The following is a 21,702-nucleotide window of genomic DNA, read 5'->3' on the forward strand; positions in this document are numbered from 1 at the left end:
GCCTCCTCAAAAAATTATGCATACAACGGTCACAATTTTAGAAAATCTTAAATAAAGCGAAAACTGTAACAGATAGGGATAGGGAATGTAATAATTGATCGATGTAGAATTTTTTTGGAGATTTAAAAGTGCGGAAAAATAAAGCAGGTTTCAGTTGAAAAAAATAAATTCTTTAAGGTTCAATGTTATTAAACTTGACTATTACTTTTAAAACACTCTGTCGAAAGGCGATAAAAGTTTAAATCATTCGTATGTAGCATCATGTCAGTATTATTGGTTTTGGCAGACTTTTTGAAAATCAAGTCCACGGAGCCGTAGGTACAGGGCGCTCAAAAATTTTGAAAAATCTTGAATAACTTGAAAACCTGCTGGGTATGGGGGGAAATGTGGTATCAAACGACGTAGATTTTATTGTAGATTTAAAAAATGCAATTATATACAGGGTCATTCTTGACGAGCGTCGGTTAGAAAGATAACCTTTGAAAATGAAAATAAACTGATAAGTACTTTAAGGGTTTTGGCCCATGATGAATTGAACTAAAATATTTTCAAGATGGCGCTACTTCTGCAAATACCGGAAGTGGCCATCAACTTTGTTATTTTAAATAGGGACCCCCTATTTTTTCTATATTTTCGGACTCTACGTCGAATATGGAGTACAACGATACCCCATAGTTGACCCTTTGCTCCAAGGGCTTCGTCGATATTCAAGTTTTTATGTCAAAAATTGAATTTGCAGGGGTAATTTTAGAAATTTATTATTCGAAAATGGTAAGAGATATTGCAAAACAGTTTTCACTCCTTTATATAATTATAACTAGTGACCACTTTTGATCCAACGGTAACACTTTGTTCACCCCAACGATAATGCGAATCTCTTAGGACCTATCTGGTCGCATTGAATATAAAACCGAGAACGCCTGTCAAATTTCGCAAATGATCAAGTGGGGACAGTAACCTTTTCACGGCCAAAAATGGCGGAATATTTTTAAAATGGCGATACCTAATTTTTTTATTGCTTAGTGTTTCAACCAATTCCGAGCTAGTTGTAAGGTCGTTAATACTTCCTGATCCTAAATTTTTCGCGGTGAATTTACGATTTGCTGATCTAAGCAGTTTTAGGGTAGACCCTCATTAAAACGGCTGTAACTTGTTACAAAAAGAAGACAATGGCGCGACTGATCATTAGAGACCATTAGAAAGACAAAGAAGCATTGATAACCCCTGTGTAAAATGACGCAAACGTTCCTCGCCCTACAATCATCCAGATGAATTCTTTACATTATCATGAACAATATTTATTTGGAAATACATTTTTATTCACTTACAATTGCAGAGGTTTGCATTTTACCGAGTAAATTTGGGTTGTTTAGGTAATGAAAATCTGTTGCATAGCAATTAGACTAGAAGAACTGTCAACTAATAAAAATGCGACACCGAAGACCAGCAAGCACAGTAGAAGACCTGGCACCTAGTTGTCGGCAGGCTGGTGACTTGGCACTGTATCTAGTTAATTAAGAGAAACTAAAAGGATGAGGGAGGAATGGCTGCTAAATAAATGCAAGCTCGATTGAATAGGGAAGTACGACATCATGTTCAACAAATTAAGAAACATGGTGTGGGATAAAGGAAAAACTCAAAGCGAGATAGCTATTGGCATCGAAAGCGAGGACGGAAAAGTGCTAACAGAGGACAACCAAGTAATGAATAGATGGGAAGCGCATATATGGAAAAGTTATACAAAAGAAATGAGAAAGAATAAATATAGTGGATGAATCAGAAGTATCAGAGGAAGATAAGGGTGGGAGTATTTTGAAGTCAGAAATAAAGACGGCTATAAAAAAATATGAAAAATGATCAAGCTGCTGGATAGGCGGAATACCGGTAGACTTAATAAAATGTTTAGAAGAGGATTCAGAGGAAGAAGGAATGAGGATAACTGAGGGATTTGTGTCAGGAGAAATACAAGAGTGGAGTGTGGACCAGAAGACTTTCTTAGAACCGGAACACAGAACCATCAGTGCTACAGCTCATTCTGCTAAGATTATGTTGTGGGTGTTGAGGAGGATCATGGAGGGGGTAGTGGTGGAAGATCAATTTGGATTCCGAAGAGGATTGGGAACCAGGGATGCGATAGCAACAGTAAAAAAATTACAGATAGATATATAGAACGAGGAAGAACTGTAAGTCTATGCCTAGTAGACCTGAAAATGGAATTCGAATGTGTGCAAAATGACACACTTATAGAAATTTTACTGGACAATGATGTGGATTGGAGAGAAAGAGAAAGAGAGAAATTGGAACAATCAAAAGAAGTAAATACTTAAGTAGGTACAGTAATCAGACGATTGGTTGAGTGAAAAGGACACATGATAAGAATGGCAATTGCTCTTAATAAATGCATTAATTTTGTATGAATTAATTAATCGCCTCGTAATGTGTTAGCCCCAAATCTCAAGCAGAATTTATTACTCGTTAATCAATTACTTCCATTCCGTTTTAAGTTTATAATTAATTACACTAGCCCTTCTAATGCATTGATTAATCGAGCATTTCTACAATACAATAACTGCTAATAAATTTCATAATGCATGCATTTTTTAATCATGATCTCAAGCTTAAAGTAAACTCACTGACAATCGACTTAGTCGTTAAAACCGATTATTCAACGAATTGCCCAGGAATTCCAATACTGTAATACTGCATCAGCTACCTACTTCACCACATCTATCACTGACTTGATAATACATAAGTAGCACATAATGCATACATCGACTATTGCCACCTAATCTCTAGTTTAAATGAGTTAATGGAGCATAACTACCCCTAATACACTTTCACTACAGATTAGCTGGTTACTAAAGCTCAAGATTATAACGGGAGACTTTAGGTGCGTATTTCAGGCATGTAATTTTTCTTTTTTCTCTCTAACATAAGTTAAAATTTTATATGCTTAGCTCTCAGTGCGCCCCTGTATGGGAATGGGGAAAGAATATTTCCACTGCAGAAGAGCACTATATGCGGTAAAAGTCTAGTAATCAAAGGCTCGTACCCCGCAGGGGGCGACCACCTCCAATACGCGTAAACCCCACCCTGGCTTTTGAATTACAAATGAACTGGTCGATTGGAAATGAATTTTGATATTAAAGACAACCAGTCGAATGTCAATATATGTATTTGACTGTAGTGGGCAAAAAATTCTAAAATGGAATCCTTCTCGACGATTATTTATAGTTATTTAAGACGATAAAGGGATATTTTAACCATGGAGTGAAAGATGTCCATTAACGAGTGGCGCAGTTTTTAAAGCCAAGCAACACTTTGTTTACATTTCACTTTGATGAACTTCTAATGCAAATTTTTCCGCAATTTCCAAAAGTACGTAACGTGTGCTTTAAGAAATCATTCGACACGTTTTATGGTTAAAACACCCAAAAAAACCTTCACAAATAACTTTTTAGCTAGCACTCGGTTATCCGTGACAATCCGAACGCAAAATATTAAATACTAAACCCCAAAATAAATCAGCTTTGTCCTTGTAACTGCAATGCTCAGAGCTTCATTAATTTTTAATTTTTTAATCGGACTGATCACCCTCTGTATTCTCATGCCTACAATGGCGGATTATTCCTTATAATGGTGTCCAAATTTTCACTGATTAGTGCCTTTCTTATTACCAGTTCTAAATGTAATCACCTTCAATTCCATTCTACTCGAAAAGTTTCCACTGTGACTTTATCTCATGATAAGATAAGAAATTTAGTACCATACAGCCATTAAAAAAGATTGAATTTTGATCTGTACTCCCGGAATCAACAAAATCCTTTAAAGAACGCGAGCCCATTGAAAATTGGATGTGTAAAAGTGACACATATTTCGTTGACCGCAATTATCCAGATAAATTCCTTACCACATGAAGCTTAAACAAGCCTTATTTACTTACTTCTGCGAGAAAAATCCAAATAATTTAAACTCAAAACCTAAATGCTCTCGATACATATCTAAATTTATGCAGTGGAGGGATACAGGAACAGGTAGACAACTTTTTCGCGACACTTTTGGCATTAGTAGGTACACGTCACCTGTTTCGTTTCTGGAATGTAATTCACATTATTCACATTATTACCGTACAAAACGAGCAATATATCGCATTAAAACGAGATCTTCTTAAGCTTCAACAAACTTAGTTGCATATGTGGCTTCACGTAATGAAATTTAAACTTTAACAACTCGGTACAAAGTTACTCTGCATACGTGACTGCCATGTGTGCATATTTCGGTTTTAATTAGAGTAATGGACTAAGTACGATTATGACTGGTTAAGAATAAATTGTCGCGAATGTGCAGGTACCGGGAGAACTCGCGCAAAAGTTGATGTTTTTTTCGTAATTGCATTAGAAGGTCCTATATGGAGAAATTCAATTTTCTTAAAACTTACTTTCTTTTTATTTATGTACCATGTTAAATTTACAGCCGGATATGCGGGCGGCGACGTACAGTTGCCTCTTAACGTATATCCAATTTCGTATGAATCCTTTTCTATTTTCATTTGAGGCTCTCCTTTAGGAATATCTGAAAGTAAAAAAAGGATGTATTATTTTTCAGTACTTATATATTGATGTAATATGAATAAATACAGAATTTTATGGATTCCTATCGTTTTGGCCCTGATCCAAGTATAATTTATATGCAGTAAGCGTTTTTAACTAATAAATTTGGAAGCATGGCGACATTTCCAAATTTATAGGACTTATTACTCTCTTAAACATAGTTTGGTAGTAGTAACTATGAAAAGATTAGCGTTCTGATAAATTATTGCGGATCATATCATATACATATTACATATAGATACAACAACAAAAATAGGCGCAAACAAAGCCAATTAACCCTTAAAGGCATGCCATGTAAATACGGTTAGTTGTCGATTATAACTACAACTTAATGAAAACTAAACCCACGCGTCGCTCGTGTTATTAATTCCATTATTATCTTAGAGTCTACTCGTGTTTAGTTCATGTTCAAATTTATAAGCTCTTCAGGAAACTCGGTAAAGATAGCGACGTAAAAGTGGAATGCAAATGTCGAGTACTTCAAAGCCTTAAACTTTCTATCTTGATAAATACTAATACTAAATTAATTCGCCAAAATGAAAGCTTTAATTAAATTGTAATAGTCCTCCTGTAATGAGTTGGGTGGTAATCCGAAAAGCTCAATAATGTTATGGTGTATTAATTAATAATCTCTCTTAATCAGACGTATTAACATATAGAAATGTCGGTAACGTAAGAAGCTTTGCCATTTTAGTTTAGGCAGGTGCTTCTTGGACCACTCCACCACCTTCTACTATTACTTTATAGTAATATAGTAACATAATCATAATAAAACATAATAATATAGTAGCATAATCTATTCTCAAACTCTTGTCGAACCTTTTCAAATGTTGGTTTTGCAATATTTCGACATTCTTGAATTATTCTCTGTCTTAGTTCGCCCGTTACGTTTTAAATACGACAGATTTCGAATGTATCATATTAGTTTATTTTTTGATTTGCACGATAATTACTAACCTAAATGTAATGCTATTTGGTATGGTTGGAAAGCATTTTTTCAGAGCTTTCCAACGACATATCACACAAGATTTAAAAGTTGGGGTGGCTGGGGCGCAGGGGGTTGGAGGGGGTGCGTCGCCAACTATGTCATTGTGATTCCCCCTTCGAATTACCGAAACGGATTTTGATTTTTTTAAATATCTCGTTTATTTACTAAGAAATGGGGGGTGGTCCGTTTTCAAATTGCCACCCTGTATACTGTGTACATTCATTGGACTTTATTTAGGCTGAAATAATACCAAAGATAATAACGGGTCACCCTGTATATACGAATGTTTTAATCCAATTTACATCTGGTGAGTTACATTAAAAAAAGCACAGAATTGGTTTATTGTACCGAAATTAGTTATTTTAGTGTCTATTATTCCACTTTAGAATTGTATTATTTGCATAATTTCTTGTTTAAATTTTATCATTCTGTAAATTGTTTTATTTAAATGATATGAAAATTTCGTTGTTTAAATTCAAGGAACATCTGATCGTGTGCGATAAGGACTTTATCATCACCAAAGTTCTTCTTTTGCGCGTAATTTTGTTATGTAAGAGCGCTCAGGCGCTCCTTATTGGAGTTACATTTGAAATTGACGGAAATGGGAGTATGATGGTGGCGGAAGGGTGTACTGTTAAACAGAAAAAAAAGGATGTTGTTTGTTAGTCTCACCGTATGCTCTTCACCTCGCGACGGGAAAAAGAGCGCGTACATCTTTGCACGAGCATTTTGTCAAGTTTCTGATTGTGTGAAGACGCAGTTTTGTCACATTCAGAATAATCTGTGCAGATTCAGTTAAGTTAAAGTTCGTGCAAAGTTTAACGCGGTTTGTCCATTTACGGACGTTGCAATTGTAGCTTGTAGCACATAATGAAACCGTTTTAGAACGTTACTTTGTTAATAAAAGTTTAAAGTGTTTCCCGTCTGAATAGCCATAAATAAATAAATTTTATTCTATAATTCAATAAACTGGCGCAAGTGATTGAGTTCAGTGTAATAGAGAATAAATAAAGTTTTCTGATGCTGTCAATAAGTTTTTTTGCGTCTGCGCATGAATATCGCCAAATCATTGTTACAACCAGACTATGGATTATGTATTTTAAAAAAACTGTAAGAAATGTTAAGACTTTTTTTGTTTATTTCTGTCGACCATCTGCGTCTGGGGTAAATGTATCAACGGGCTTGTAGCTCCCCTTATTTTAGGTTTCTTTTGATGACTTATTGCGTATATATTTTGGAAAACATTTATTGTCATTGTCAATAGAGTTCACAAAATTTGTGTAAATGATTCTCCTGAATTATTAATTACGAATTATTAGAAATTTGTTTGGTAGTGAATGTCAGAGGTGTACGAGGAGAAATCATAAAATCGAGCTAGCTGGACAGGTGTTTTGTGGATGTCCGCACGACCATTGTACATACACAGCATTATTTATTTGGCGGCCAACGTGGGGTCATAGTGGTATGTATACAGGTATAGAAAATGATTATTCCAGGTCTGACTTTGAATAAACCAGAAAGAAAGCGAATCAGCATTATATGACTGTGAAGTGAGATAGAATACACAACAAATTAAAAGCGTTGATGCCACTTATGTGTCTTTAGAGCAGGCTAGTATCATTTAATTGCTATTGTCAATGTCAATATTGGTAAAGTTATGTCTCTCTCACACTCCTATAATTCTTATTGTGTTTCTTTCTAGCTCTATAAGTCAGACCTGCAATAATATCCGTACCAGAACACGTTTGCCACGCGTTTCTCAATTTCCGACGTTCTATCTTGCGTTAAATACATCAGAGCTCTCAAAGCTACAAAGAGATCGAACTTCCTAAAAGTTTACCATTCCTCTTTAACTCCTATGAACCCTCCTTGAAGCCGTCCCTTACGCCAAAATATGCCAAAGATACATAATAAGACCTTCCAATAGCTTCCTTCACAAATACCGCAAAAAGCTAAAGCTAAAGGTACTTCAAATTCAGAAATTACAAACTCTGATATCTTGACGTATTTTTGTGATGGTAGCTCTTAATTTGGAGTTGATTTTTTTGATCTTTTTGCAAAAATATTTAAAATGGGAATTTTCAAGTTTTAATAACGTCGATGTTCTAAATTATTCTCCAAACAAATATTGGTCTTGGTATGATGTAAAGGAATAGATTTGTTGATTGCAGTTAAAAGTTATTTTTTTCGTAGTTTACTTTTGGAAGCCGATAACACCGCAAAGCCTAGGTTTCAGAGCAGATTCTACTTCTTAATGGGTATTCTTGGACTCGTCCCTAGGTCACTGTGACATAAAAATCCTCTATTCAGCTTTTCTTGAATTGCGTGGGATTGATTAACGACCGTAAAATCATTTGGTATTGGTAGGAATTAACACAGAAATGATTAAAAATGGCCGTCAGGGTTAACGAACCGCCTTGTTATATGTTAACAATTAACAATTAACAAAGAGCAGTCGGAATTACTTGTGCAGAATTTTTTAATGATTACTCACGATAACGAAAAGAAAGTCATTTGTTTTCCGAAGAGACCGTAAAGGGTTCAAAAGAGTTAAAAATCTCCGGTATTGGACAGGTTACCTTAAAGAATTAGTTTTCGGCAAACGCGAACCAATAAAGGGTATTTTCTTTTCAATTTCTTCACGAAAAAATATTCTGGGTATGTCCGCAAAATAAAAAAGTTGCCCAAGAACTGGAAACTAAATTCGCTACAGAAGTTCGCCATTTTGAAAGGAATTAAGTTCTCGAAAAATGGTAAAGCTAACGCTGTGTCTTGCAAGCAATGATATTAATGGTTTATACAATAATTATTATTAGTTCACTATCATACTGTAATGTACTAACCTTATGATCGTGCTAAATATATTATATGTTTTACCAATCTTAATATGTAAACAAACACATTGCAAGTGGATTGCCTAAAAAAATACCAATGTGTTTGTTTACATATTAAGATTGCAAAAAAAAATATATATTTTACTCGGTAAACAGATGGGCGAAGGTTGATCCTATGTGAGATCTTGTACTAGCACTCTCAACATCTTGACCTTAAAAAGAAGAATTGCGCTAGGGAAATCAAGGCGACAATCGAACAATAAACGCATTATAACCGCATTGGGACATTTGCTTTCCGTTAACTAAAGACAATTTCGTATAAAATACAAGCAAGACCTTTGTACATACTTTTTATATCAGTAAAATTTAAAAAGATTTTCACATTGGCAATTAGTGGAAAAAGCGAAAGAAATTTCCCCGATTGCACAACAGACATTTAAGAAAAGTCGAAAAAAAATTCATTAATTTTCGGGTCCATTTTAAGGCAGCCGACGAACAAATCTCAATCCATCCTCCCAACGCTTCAGGTTAATTTAGCAGCTTCCATTGTACAAAAAAACCAGCCGATATTGTATCTGACGGGAAAAAACTTCAACTTCAGAATGGTAAAGCAAATTAGCTTTTGTTGGAGCCGTTGGATACTATAAATTTAATAGAGAAAAAATTACTTCATTGATGTAAATTAGTAATTTTATAAAGTGCTTATTGCAAATGTTCAATATTTATGTGCATCTGTTTATATAAATTTTCCTGGTAATTTCCATTTATTAACTATTTTCATTCAGTAAAGCTGTTCAGCAGTATTAATTTTAAACAAGCCCTTTTTTAATAAAAGTCAATAAATGTAGTGTTACTATTCCTTCATTATTTCAGAAAATGTATAAGTAAATAACCTAAAGGAAAAGTGATCACGATTTCTCACAGATATTAATAAACTTAAGATAAACAATGTTCATTGAGGTAAAGACTTAAATTTAAAAAAAAATGTAGAGTGCGGATTGAGTTTTCATTTCGTGTCTCAATCTATTTGCGTAAAAGATCACGTTGATCTCTTGACCAAGAAAGTAGTAATAATCTCCAAATAAATTAAGTTTCCAAGAAAGGTCGAGAAGGAAAAGGAAAATTAGGGAGTTTTACCGTAATTTTTGAGAAGACAAATATCTCCAATCGTGCCCAAATTTCTGCGCATTGTAAAAATATCATTAAAAATCGCGTTTATTATCCTAAAATGTACTACTTTTTTTTCGTATTCACACTTATTTTCACAAGACCTTTATTTTGCGAGAATTTTTTCTTTCCAGCAAACAGTTCACTTATTCCCACAATTTTTGGTGGTAGGTAGAGGGAGCTGTAACAACCATTTCCTACCTCTAGAGGAGAAACGAAAACGAAACAATGTTTTCATTCATTCTGGCATGCACAATAAAATATAAGGATCTTTATTATGACTTTGTGGATGGACCCATTCCGCGTATACGTGGAAAAATTGTAAGGGGACATCAATCATCAATTCCAGGCGACTTTATCGACTTCAATTGCTCTGACAATGTTTTTCCGAAATTTAAGGTTCTGGATCATTTAAATTTTAATGTGAAAATCAAAGATTAATATAGATAACACCAACTAATAAATGTACTCCTCATTCAAAGCGTTCCATATTCGGGACTTTCTGGAAAAATTATATAACAAAATTAAGATGATGTGACGTGTAGTGATGTGGATTGTAAAATAACGATTTGTAAGTTATATAAAAAAACTGTTATTTTACGCGTAACTTACGGTTTTTTTATGTAATTTATGCCTTTTATGAAATTTACCTATTTGATAAATTTTGATCGGTATTACCACAGACCATCCACGGTACTACAACGTAAACGATTCACCGTTGAATCTTGTTTGGTTTAATGAAGATGCTACAGCATCTAATTCGCGATCTGGAACTTCTTCTTCCAAACGACGCGTGATGGCGAAATATACCTACTGCTTGCGTATTTTATTTAATACACCAAAATATATAATTTAACAAGTTTTTTTTGTTTTCAAACACTCACAAAATTCAAAAAGGTTTATGGAATATTAAAAAAAACATAAATTTCAGGAAATTTTACAAAAATATTTGTAAATTACGTAAAAAACATAAATTACTGGTAATTTTACTGTAAAATTGCGGTTTTTTAAAATAATAACTTACATAAATTACATAAAATACCATAAAAAACATAAACAATTGGTAATTTTACACGTAATATTACGCACTTAAAAAAAACGTGTAATTTCAGATCACTAGTTACAAGTAGAAAGAGTGTGCTCCTATACTTGTTTTTCCGCATAAATGCTAATATGTTCGAAAGCCTGGAGAAAGATTCCTACAGTTATAGGATTGACGCCCTAGTTTCGAAATTTGGTTTAAGATTTATGTGAAAATATACGCAGTATAGTTACAGGTTTTCAGAGTAACGTACAGTACTGGTAACTAACGACATTATGTATTATTATCGATTATTTGCCCTACTCTTTCCTTTGGGGCGAGAAAATTTTAGAACTAAAATCAATCAACAACTTCCGAATGTACTAGACCAATTAGTGCAACGGTTTCTTTTTTTGATATTATCATCAAAGGAGTAGTATAATGGAGAACGCTCTAGAATTGGCTATAAATTGAATATAACATACGTACGTGATCAGCGGACCAAGATTAAAAGCAAATAACAGTGAAACAAGATTGTAAAACAATTGAAACTTTTCGTTTTGTGAAATCTTCTAAAAGGGGATGTGGGTGTAACACATGTGGTTTCTTACTTAATTAGTTTCTCGTTTTCCCTTTTTATTTCCCAGCGCGGCTGGGATTTTTGTAGCCCTCTGCTTACAGCATGAAAAACGAAAATGCCTTTAATTCGATAACAAGCGCTTAATATTATCCCTACACGGAAATATAAACCCAATATAGCTTTCCCGTGTGGTTGTTTTTCAAACAATGTGCACAAAATTCCTTATGTTTCTTATTTTAAGATGCTCCAGCTCGGATTACCTATGTCCCCAAGTAGATAGGATTCCGATCTAGCTGGAAGACGGTGATAGTTTATTGTTTTATAAAATGTATCTGTAATTATTTTCAGGAAAAAATGAAAACATTGGCGAAATGGACATAGGCTCAGTAATTAGCACTGCTAGCATTCAGAATTCTGTTGGAAGCACATTTGCATTTCTCAGTAGTCAGGATGATGTGTAATTTTCATCAGGGGTGCCTAATAGAATTGTAAATGTGATACATATTTAAAATTTATGTTTGCTTTCGGCATAAAGGTTAATAGGAGTATGCAATAAGTGAGAGCTTTTTCTTTTTAAAATTGGTGCCCGTTTCCATTTTGTTAAGGTTAATTACCTTTTTGTTTCGTAGTAGTTCAGTCACATGCATTTTCAGCTTTCAGTGTCGACAAACGTTTAAAACTCAGAGTTCACTGCTGGGTCAAAATATCACATGAACTCATTTGCTTTTAAATATTACGTTTGCTTACATAAAAGTACTCTGTACATTAGATGTACATTAAAATAAGTAAGTTCATAAGAAATTTGCAACTTTTCCATTTCTTTTACGAATCTGTTGGAAACAAAAGAAGATTAAGAGCTTTTCATATCTTGTACGACTTTTAAAGCTTATCAGAGCATAAAGAATATCCCAGAAATGGTAAATAATTAAGCAGAATATTTCACAATGAGAAAGAAATAACACCTGCCTTTCGCATTTTTCAAAATATATATGTAGACTTCTATATTGATCGATGTCTTTTTTTACCTTCTACCTACTTTTCGATGAGAGGGAAATTAAAGCTGTATAAAAACAACTCGTTTGTTTTTCGGAATTATAAGCTTTACAAGCCAGTGAAGGTAGATAAGTTGCATAACCCTTTAAATATTAGAAAGGCAAATCCAAATTTGCACATCTTGTGTGGCATGCTAATTTCATTTGTATCAAAGACAACAGTTTTCAGTTCGACAAACTTTCGTTTCTGAAAAGAATAAAAGTGCCGACCATGCGTTGCTATTTCACTTTCACATGTCTATCGAAAACGCCTGACTGTTTGCATTTCCGTTTGTCCTTTTCAGAGTCACTTACCTAAAATGATTATCTGGCTGGAACTTACTTTTTCTTTACAATTAAACACTTTTGCAGTCTCTGAAACAAAGTTGATAAATCGATTCTATTTGACCGATTACTGGTTTGGGGCACTAATTCGGCGGGGCAGTGAAGTGAAGACAAATTTCGGCAGAAGGTCAATTGCTTAGTGCTTTGTTTTGCTGACCGTTATTAGCGCATTTTTGGAAAAAATACGCTATTATCGTATGGCTGGCTGTCCGACTGAGATCTCAGCAATTACAATAGGTAGAGACTTAAAATACTCACTAAAAGCTTTCAGATGTAGTGTAGATGTGCAGGCTTGTGCAGGCTCTACTCTATTTTGAGTTAGATTACTTGTGAGATCGATAATTGAAGAAAATAATTTCGATATGGTTTTCGGAGGTGCTATAATTTTACCGCTAAATAGCGCTACCAGTATAACAACTTAATTAGCCCATTTTTGAAAAAAAATTTACTATTATTTAAACTTTGCTTGAAAGTGTTCGGTCCTTTTACAAAATGATGCAGTACTGGTATCAGTGCGTGGATAAAAAGCAACACCGGGCACAATAAAAAATTCCATACTCGACTTCAAATTTCAAATTCTAAGGCAAATAACAGCCACAATCAAATTTCTACAATTCCAAATAAATTTTGATAACACCGGAAATGAATTTTGGGTACGGATCGACAAAATTATTCATAATTAAGCATGAGACATCTATCTGGATCGTTAAAGGGTTCGAATAAACACACGATTTACACACACAAGTAACATTTATTTTACACACACAAATTAAAGCAATCGTAAAATCCTAACTATCAAAAATGGACTACAACAGCGTCCAATTACACACCCCGCATAAGCGTTCAATGGCAATTAAACAAAATCAAGAAATCTTAACACTATTTACAGATTTCGGTTAAAATCACAAAAAAAGGCACTCAAAATACTAATTAAAATAAAAAAATTGCTGTAGCCAGCACAGTGTACCACCCGTATACCTGCGCATGCGCGTTCTGCCCAAAAGATTTTCAGCTCTTCCTTTATGTCTAAAAATATGTGTATCAAATTTGGATCCTATCAATTCAGCCGCTTATTCGGAAATGAAGGACATACAGGCAGACCGATAGCAGCACGATTTTGTTTGAATTGGATTCCTAGTGCCCCAAAACGTTATTTCCGTAAAAAGACCGGGGGTCATTTTTTACCCCAATCCAAAACCTCCCTTACTAACGTACGGGTGGTGATTATCTCATGTTAAAAATATCTTCGTGTCTTTGCTTAAATTTGAAGAATGATATCCGAGGAGCGCCATCTGCCAATTGCTCCAAGTTCAGAAAAGCTTTTAGATTAATAATTGGACTGTTGCCGGAATCCCCATTCGTCCAATTTTATTTTATACTTGCTCCCTCTTCCTCCGCCACGAGCAAGTTGACTGAGCGCATGTTATAGCTACCTATATCTGTTTTGCTGATTATTTTAGTGACAATAATTATTAGTTTTTTTATTGTCAAACATAATTGAACGTTGGCAATGAAACTAAAACAGGAATGATTAACAAAAATTCCGAAATTGTTAATTAAAAAAATATTTAATGAAAAAAAATCAAATATAAAGTTACGTATGCGAGAGAAGCCAATAGTCGTTGCAAGAAATGCAAATACTGGATATGAACTGGCAATTATGCCCAGATCCTTATAGTTGAATCCCTAAATAATAAAAGCGTGAATATTTCCAGTTGACTATACAGGTTATAAGCAAATCGAATTGTGTTTCAGGAGTAATAAATAGTTCGCGCTGATATAAATTGTGTATATTTGAGTGATAAATAGTATTTTTACCGTTATAAATGAATCTGGTTAGACTGGTATAAATTTATTGTTAGTTAATTCTAAATAAATAAAGCACGTAATTAAATTTACGTTACAATATCTTGAAACGGGCTTATAATAATGATGATAAGCTTTTATATTACATTCTGTATAGCAGTTTGGCTGTAGTGTGCCTCCTTCAACAGCCATCGTGGTTTCAACCGAAGTGTATCCCCGTTCTTTACAAAATTTCTCAAATTGTTGCCAGACTAGCTTGTGCGAATTCTGTGTATTCTTTGGTAGGTACATTTTTTTTTCAAAAGTAAAGACATTAATTTGTTATTTAGACATCATTCCAAATCTTTCCATTTCATGAAAAATTGATTTGGGTTTTTTACCCACACACATTTCTGTTTACTACAGATTGTACAATTAGCACAGCAACAGAAAGCTGCACTAACTTGGCTTCTAAATTAAAATTGCAGCTTGTGCGTTGATGGAATTCTCATGTCAAATAAATCCCGCGGGCATTTAAATTTCCGATAGTTTTCTCTCGTATTCGATAACTCGGTTTTTGGCTCTGCAATGACCACTCGCGCAATCACTCGGCGATGATTCCAAGCCATTCGCTGTCTCTATTCGAAAAATTTTCCTGCAAATATGTAATTACTTATGAAAATGCCACTTCTTTGTTTAGTACTTTGTATAAAAGTTTATTTAATTTATAACATATGCGGGTGGTCTTTAAAGATCACCATCTTTTAGCTGATTAAATGTACCTGATTGCAATTAGCTTAATTAAAACGAGTGGGCAGACATATGTGACTGCATACACGCAATGACAATATGCTTAAAAATTTATGATGCCATAGTGAGTAAAAACGAGAACACGCCCCGTCTCTACACAGAAAGATACTTTTCAAGCAATATACTGTTCTACTTTTATTGCAATGCAGTAGTTCGGTTCATGATAGACACAGAGGTTAAATTAGGAATATTGAAACGTAGGTATTCAATATTTATGTATGAAACCACCATTGTAGTGTCTGCATACTATTGTAAGGTACTGTTTCCTATTAAGTGTTAGGAACTGAGTAAATCTTACTGATTTACTCCTAAGATGTTATCAATAATTTACTACTACCCAATAAGCGGCAGTACAAGCCATAAATTATTAATTGCAACATTATTGTAGTGAAACCCATTAGATACTCGGATGAGCATTCGGGATTGCACACACGCCGATTGCATAGGAAAAGATTATACGTGAATCTTTAAATATAAGTTTCCCCCAACTTCATAAATCATTTGTCCATTCATTAGTTTATTAAATTACAATCACTATAAACAGATATATGTTATTTCATCAATCAACAAAGGGAATTTTAGGTTAGCTTTTTCTTGTCGTACTTTTCCGTGTATTAAATTTATAAGTTGTCATTATTTTGATATAGGGTTGGGTTCAAATATTGATTTGAACGTATCTCATAACTGCTTTTGCACACAAAGGTTTGACTGCGTAATAAAAATAAATTAAATTTTCGGTCGTAAAAAATCATCCTTTCCGAAAACTACATTTTACTTTCGATAAAGTATATTAGAATTTCACAGGGCTAGTGTTTATCCCTTCGAGGTGCGGATAACGAACAATGTGAAAGAACATGTTATAAAAAAGCGTTACCTATAAAATTTATTTCGTCGTTACAACAGAATTAGGACTTAAAGCATTTATTAAACGCTTAATTGAAATTCCATTATGTATCAGTTGAAATGTCACCAGACCTGGAAAATACAGGGTGGCACAAACTGTTATAAATTGTTTTACTTGCATCGTAAAACAAATTTATTTGCAGCAATATTTTTCCTAAGTATGGGTTATTGCAGAATTGACAATTTTTAATTTAAATCTTCAATTATACCAATGTACGCCGGCGAGTTAAGACGGATTTTGGTATTGCGGGTGCATATAATTTGTGTTAAAACAAGTTTGTTGAGGTCGACAATATAATTGCAATCAATCAATAAAGTTTAGTAAGATGGTTTTAACTCAATCACAGTGCCACCCTGCATAACCGAAATGACGAATTCTGCATCGTGTGCGGACAATTCGCACTCGGATAATTCGCACCCGGACATTTCGCTCCCAGGATATGTCGCATCCTGGACATTTCGCTCCCGGATAATTCGCACCCGGACCATTCGCACTCGAAAAATTCGCTCCCGAATAATTCACACCCGGATAATTCTGTAAATCTTTGGTTTATTAACATTAAATATTTTTAAGAGGCTACTAGACCATTGCCTTTAGGTACAGATTGTATGTAGTAGTGCACATCTTGGTGATCATCTACTTCATGGAAAAATGTTTCAAATAATAGTTAATTGGTCTTTCATTTTCAACACATCGCGATTCTTTAAGTATTTCCATTTCTTAAATATAATCACGCTGGGTTTTTTTTAAATTGTATGAAGAGTCTGATATATTTAGTTAAATCCTGATGTAATTTAAGAACACATAATTTTTATCTACTGCGCTTTCGTTTTGCGAAAATAAGAATAGGTAACTGAAACGTCTTTTGTGGAGTAATTAAATACCAAATAGTTATACCTAGTTATAGTATATCTACAATATTATGTGTAATATTCGCTACTTTTGAGACGCTCTTAATATTAAAACAGAATCAACATATATATACCGTACACAAACAAAGTGATAAGTCTAAAGTTAAAAATATTTACATTATAAGATCAAGATGAAAATAGAAAAAGGAAGTAATTTTAACGCTCCCTTACATAAAGATTTCAGAATGAAGACACATAAAAAATTGTTCTTTATTTCTTTAGTTGAAAAGGGTGACAAAGGAAATGAATTAAATTTATTTTAGACAAAACGAGTATGTATAAATGACAATAGAACAATGCATTTCATAGATGGCACTAAATTTGGATAAGTAATTAAGATAATATTATAATTAAAGGTAAATTTTGAAAAGACCCCGATAACACAAATTGCACTTCATAAAGAAACAATAAGAGAAATATCGTAATGACATCCTTTCTATTATTTCTGGAAGATGAATAGGGTTTATTACAAGGTAAAAGTAATTAGGTTCGAAAAATCAGGTTTAAGTACGTATGACCACAACTAATTAGAACTTTAACGCCTGTATAGTATCTTCATTCTTGAACGTTTGACAGAGTGGTATTTTAAAATTTATCTGAGCACGGGTTTTGATTTTGTGTATACTTTTTTTTAATTTTAAAAATTTTTATTTCTGGTGGTAGTGTTGTGGTGGTGTTCAGAAAAGGTAAGTTTCCAGTTTTCTTAGAACCAGTTTTACGTTTCTTTGACCACATATGGCTATATGTTGATTATTGGTGACTGAGTAAAATTACACTAACTGCTTATTTTTTTGCGTTATCCTTGCTACAACTATGGTAGTGAATGAACTTTAAAGTTTCTTTTTGATTTTCTTACTGTTATTTATTTTATAGTTTGAAGAGATACATGGAAAAATTCTGGCATTTTTTTAAGAGATTGTTAATAATCAAAACAGTAAGGGTTTTGAAAATCTTGAAACGTTTTAGGAACAGGTCGATATTGATGATTTTTTCTTTTAAATGTTTGTAATTATTAAGTACCTATATACTTCCTTTTTAATTTTTGTATGGCATACCTAGTACTAAAGCAAAACCCTTAGCATTGGTAATTGCGCAACAAGGAAGATAGGACATCATTGGAAAGGCTTTCCTTCTCTGAATTTGGTGAGACTATAATTTTTTAGATTTGATATTTTCGAGATATTTTAAAAGTATGTTGAGGGCGCGCTGTTGTTTATGTCATTGGAAGGGGCCCATCACTATGTAATATAGAAGCTAATGGGATCTTGCGTCAAAATTATGCAGTTGCAAGTGGTATAAAAAAGAGAAAACTTGTACCTGCAACGTCGAATACGCTGGAAATGAAACAACAAAACCAAAAAAATTACATATCCGAATTCAGAGATGGCGACCTTACCAACGATGCATCATTTAAGATTTTAAGGGTTGCACTGTCAGCGATGCGAGACAAAGACATTAGTGAGCAAGTTTTATTTTAGACACTGTTTCCTTTCATGATCAATTTGACGTGCCAAAGCGTTTTTTGAAAATTATTTTAATTTACAGAAATAGCTATGTATGGTTTCTAATGCACCACCGTATATTATTTAGCTTCGGAGAAATAACACCAAAATCTCCCCATAAAATTGTTATAATAATAAATGGGTAGATTTTGGTGTTATTTCTCCGAAGCTTCTTAAGCACCCCACTGAGAGTCATGGATCTTCACAATTTCAGTATATTATTTAAATAATAGCCATATAATTTATAGCAAGATCAATTTTTTTCACGATATTTATCAACATTTTTTGCTTTTTTCGTTACTTTACAGTTCTTATCTCTTTAATTTTACGGAAACTCTCAAGAATCTATTTGTTTTACGTTCAAATATGATTATAATTTACTTGAGATTCTTTTAAGACAATACATACGTATTTCGTTATGTGTCCTTTAAATGGACAACATCGAAGGTTAGAGAACTAGGAAACTTAACTTGCAGCAACCTTCCAAGTCCCGAAAACGCATTTTTTGTACGAATAAAACATAAAATGTTTTCTCCAACCCCCTTTACTTCACATTATATTCGAATTTAGATTCAGTCACAGTTTCACTACTAGTATAAGAACTTCTGCTTTCTTGTCCTCACGTGTCATGCCACTCTAGTTTTTAGGTTAACCGTTAACTTATAACCTATTCGTTCTTACTTCTTACTTCTCACCTCTCGCGACTTTGTAGGGAGCAAACCTTGAGGTAGCATGTTCTGCCGTTTCTATAATCTCTGGCGGAGTGCAATCCATGTCGCTATCAGTTTCAGTCATTTTATTGTATACACAATAAATATTGTTATATTTTGCATTGAAATAAAAAACTTACCATACAGTTTTTTAATTAAAATTAATTGCAATTAACTTTTTCAAATTTTGATTTCAAAATGACAGATAATAGTGCAATGGGTCTGAAGTAGATGGCGTTACGCGCGACGGCGGGTTGTATACGTATTAAAATTGCGTTCACGGAATATGTAAATTACGTTACACATGGTTTAAATAAAAATAGCGAGCGTAAATCATTTTCAATACATGGACATACGTATAGGTAACATCATTATTTGCATTGAATATGCAAAAAATATTTGATTTGTATATATAGAAATATCTTACAACCTGCAATGTAAAACGATGTCAATGTGACATATCTCCGTGATTGTAATTTTTTAATTGGTCAACTTTCAAGGTCAATTTCTTTTTTGGTACTAGGACCAAAAGTATCCACTTTTTGTACAGTTGCCATGGTGAAAGCGATTAATCCGCAAAACGTCAATTTTAGGTACCGAACACTGTCACAAAATAGCGTCTTATTCAGGTGGTTGGAGAAAAAAATTATTCCTCTACAAATTGTATGGCTATTGTACGAGTATAACCAACATAAATATTTAAGTGCCACATTAAAATGCCAAAATCAAAGAAAATATCATCAAAAATGGACTTGTCCCTGAGGCTAAAAGTTGAAATTTGATTTGTTACAAAAAGTTGATAATGGATATGAGATTTAGGCGGTGCAAACTATACGGGGCGCGTAACAATGGAGTTCGGTACAACGAAAAGGGGAAAGAGATACATAATCTATGAAGGATACATGTACCTCTTTGCTAAGAACCTTAAACTCCAAAACTGCTCATCATGGCTGTGTCGAGCGAGAAGAGCAAAGAAGGATCCATCGGCTCTTAGTTTAACATGCAATGCCAGGATCTGGGTCAACGATGACAAGGTAAGATTACCGAGCACTGATTTTGAAAGTGCAGATGGTTTCCAGTTCCAAAGCCCTTAATTGGGAATTTAATAGTTAGGATATCGTCTTTTGACCTTTTGACTTTTTTATATGTAAGTTTCATCGTTGCTTATACCGTCGTCTAATGTTAGTTTTTAGATTCGGCCCTCCGTTGCAAAAAATTTAGTTTATCAACCTCTTCAAATTTCAATTTTACTCTGGAACCAACCACGGATATGGTCGTTGGCCTTTCCAGTTTTACTGCCCTTTTGGGTTTTTAATTGTTTTCCATCTATTGTAAGTTTTATAGCTATAGTCTCTCCCCAATTATCTCTACCATCTTGTAGATCACCTGAAGATGACCGTGTGACCATGTAGTGTATCACTTCGTTTTATTAAATTATATGGGACGGTTTAGAGAACTTTTATTCAATATTAATAAATTATCCCATTTAGAGATTGAACACAAAATGGACGTCACGATTCCAAATTATACCTTAATATTGAAAGTATCCAAATTTTAAATGTAGGTATACGTCTATTACATGCACAAAGTAATAAAACGTGATATTGGTGAGTAATATTGGAGATTCCAAGCTCTGAGTTAATTTAATACTTCACAGCCGACTTTCTATGTTAAAAGTCAACCATACACAAAATACCCTCTCAGGGGAGCGAAATTCTGGTGCGAATTATTCCGGTGCGAATTATCCGGGTGCGAATTATTCGGGTGCGAATTGTCCTACAACCAATTCTGCGGTTGTGTCCCTTAAACTAATACCCTTAGACCAGAAAGGAGTATGTTTTCTTTGCTCTATCATTTTTGGAAATTTCAACTCCCGAAGGCTGGTGCCTTATTGCCTGATTCGATTATGTCAACGATCTACTTCATTGATTTAAAATAAATTAATTACTTACACGTGAACATGGTGAATGAAATATTTGATATTTTTAACATCAGTTTATTTCGAAAAACGACCAACTTTTAGCAGCTAAAAATCAAGGATCTGAACATTAATATAATTGGCGAATAATTATTAATAGTCATTGTGTTAAAACATATTCACAAAAATTGTACATAACCTCGCGTGGGGGGGCATTATTAAGAATATTTATCGTTTCCGTATTTACAATGTTAAATTCAGCAGAATGATTTCAAATAGTTTTCTTAAGTAACGAATACCCTGATGTGTTCGTTTCTATTCTGTTAAAGGATTCAAACGCAAAGCACTGAATTTTACTCTTCGAATCTTATTATTTACACATCGTTAAACATTAAACTTTGAAAATTCAGCATTTAGAATGCTTGAGTACGATTGCACGATATTTATGTATTACGTACGAAGGGTATAGTTGCATTAAAAAGGTGATTAATACAAGAGGAAATAATCAGCTTCAAACGAAACATACTCTTGCTGTCATGCTGGAAGTGATTTTAATTCACTGCCAGCATCCATCTAAAGACTGGGA

At 33.8% G+C, this 21,702-nt stretch overlaps 1 protein-coding gene across 1 annotated transcript in view; it reads right to left on the reverse strand.

Annotated features, from left to right (window-relative positions):
* Nucleotides 1–21,702, reverse strand: part of LOC116167058 — a 52,871-nt gene that overhangs the window by 17,689 nt on the left and 13,480 nt on the right. The window contains exon 4 of the mRNA XM_031482294.1: nt 4,439–4,572. Coding sequence (XP_031338154.1) covers nt 4,439–4,572 — 134 coding nt within the window. The remainder of the gene's footprint in view (nt 1–4,438; nt 4,573–21,702) is intronic.

Source organism: Photinus pyralis, unplaced genomic scaffold, assembly GCF_008802855.1.
Source record: "Photinus pyralis isolate 1611_PpyrPB1 unplaced genomic scaffold, Ppyr1.3 Ppyr1.4_LG3b, whole genome shotgun sequence".
NCBI lineage: Eukaryota > Metazoa > Arthropoda > Insecta > Coleoptera > Lampyridae > Photinus > Photinus pyralis.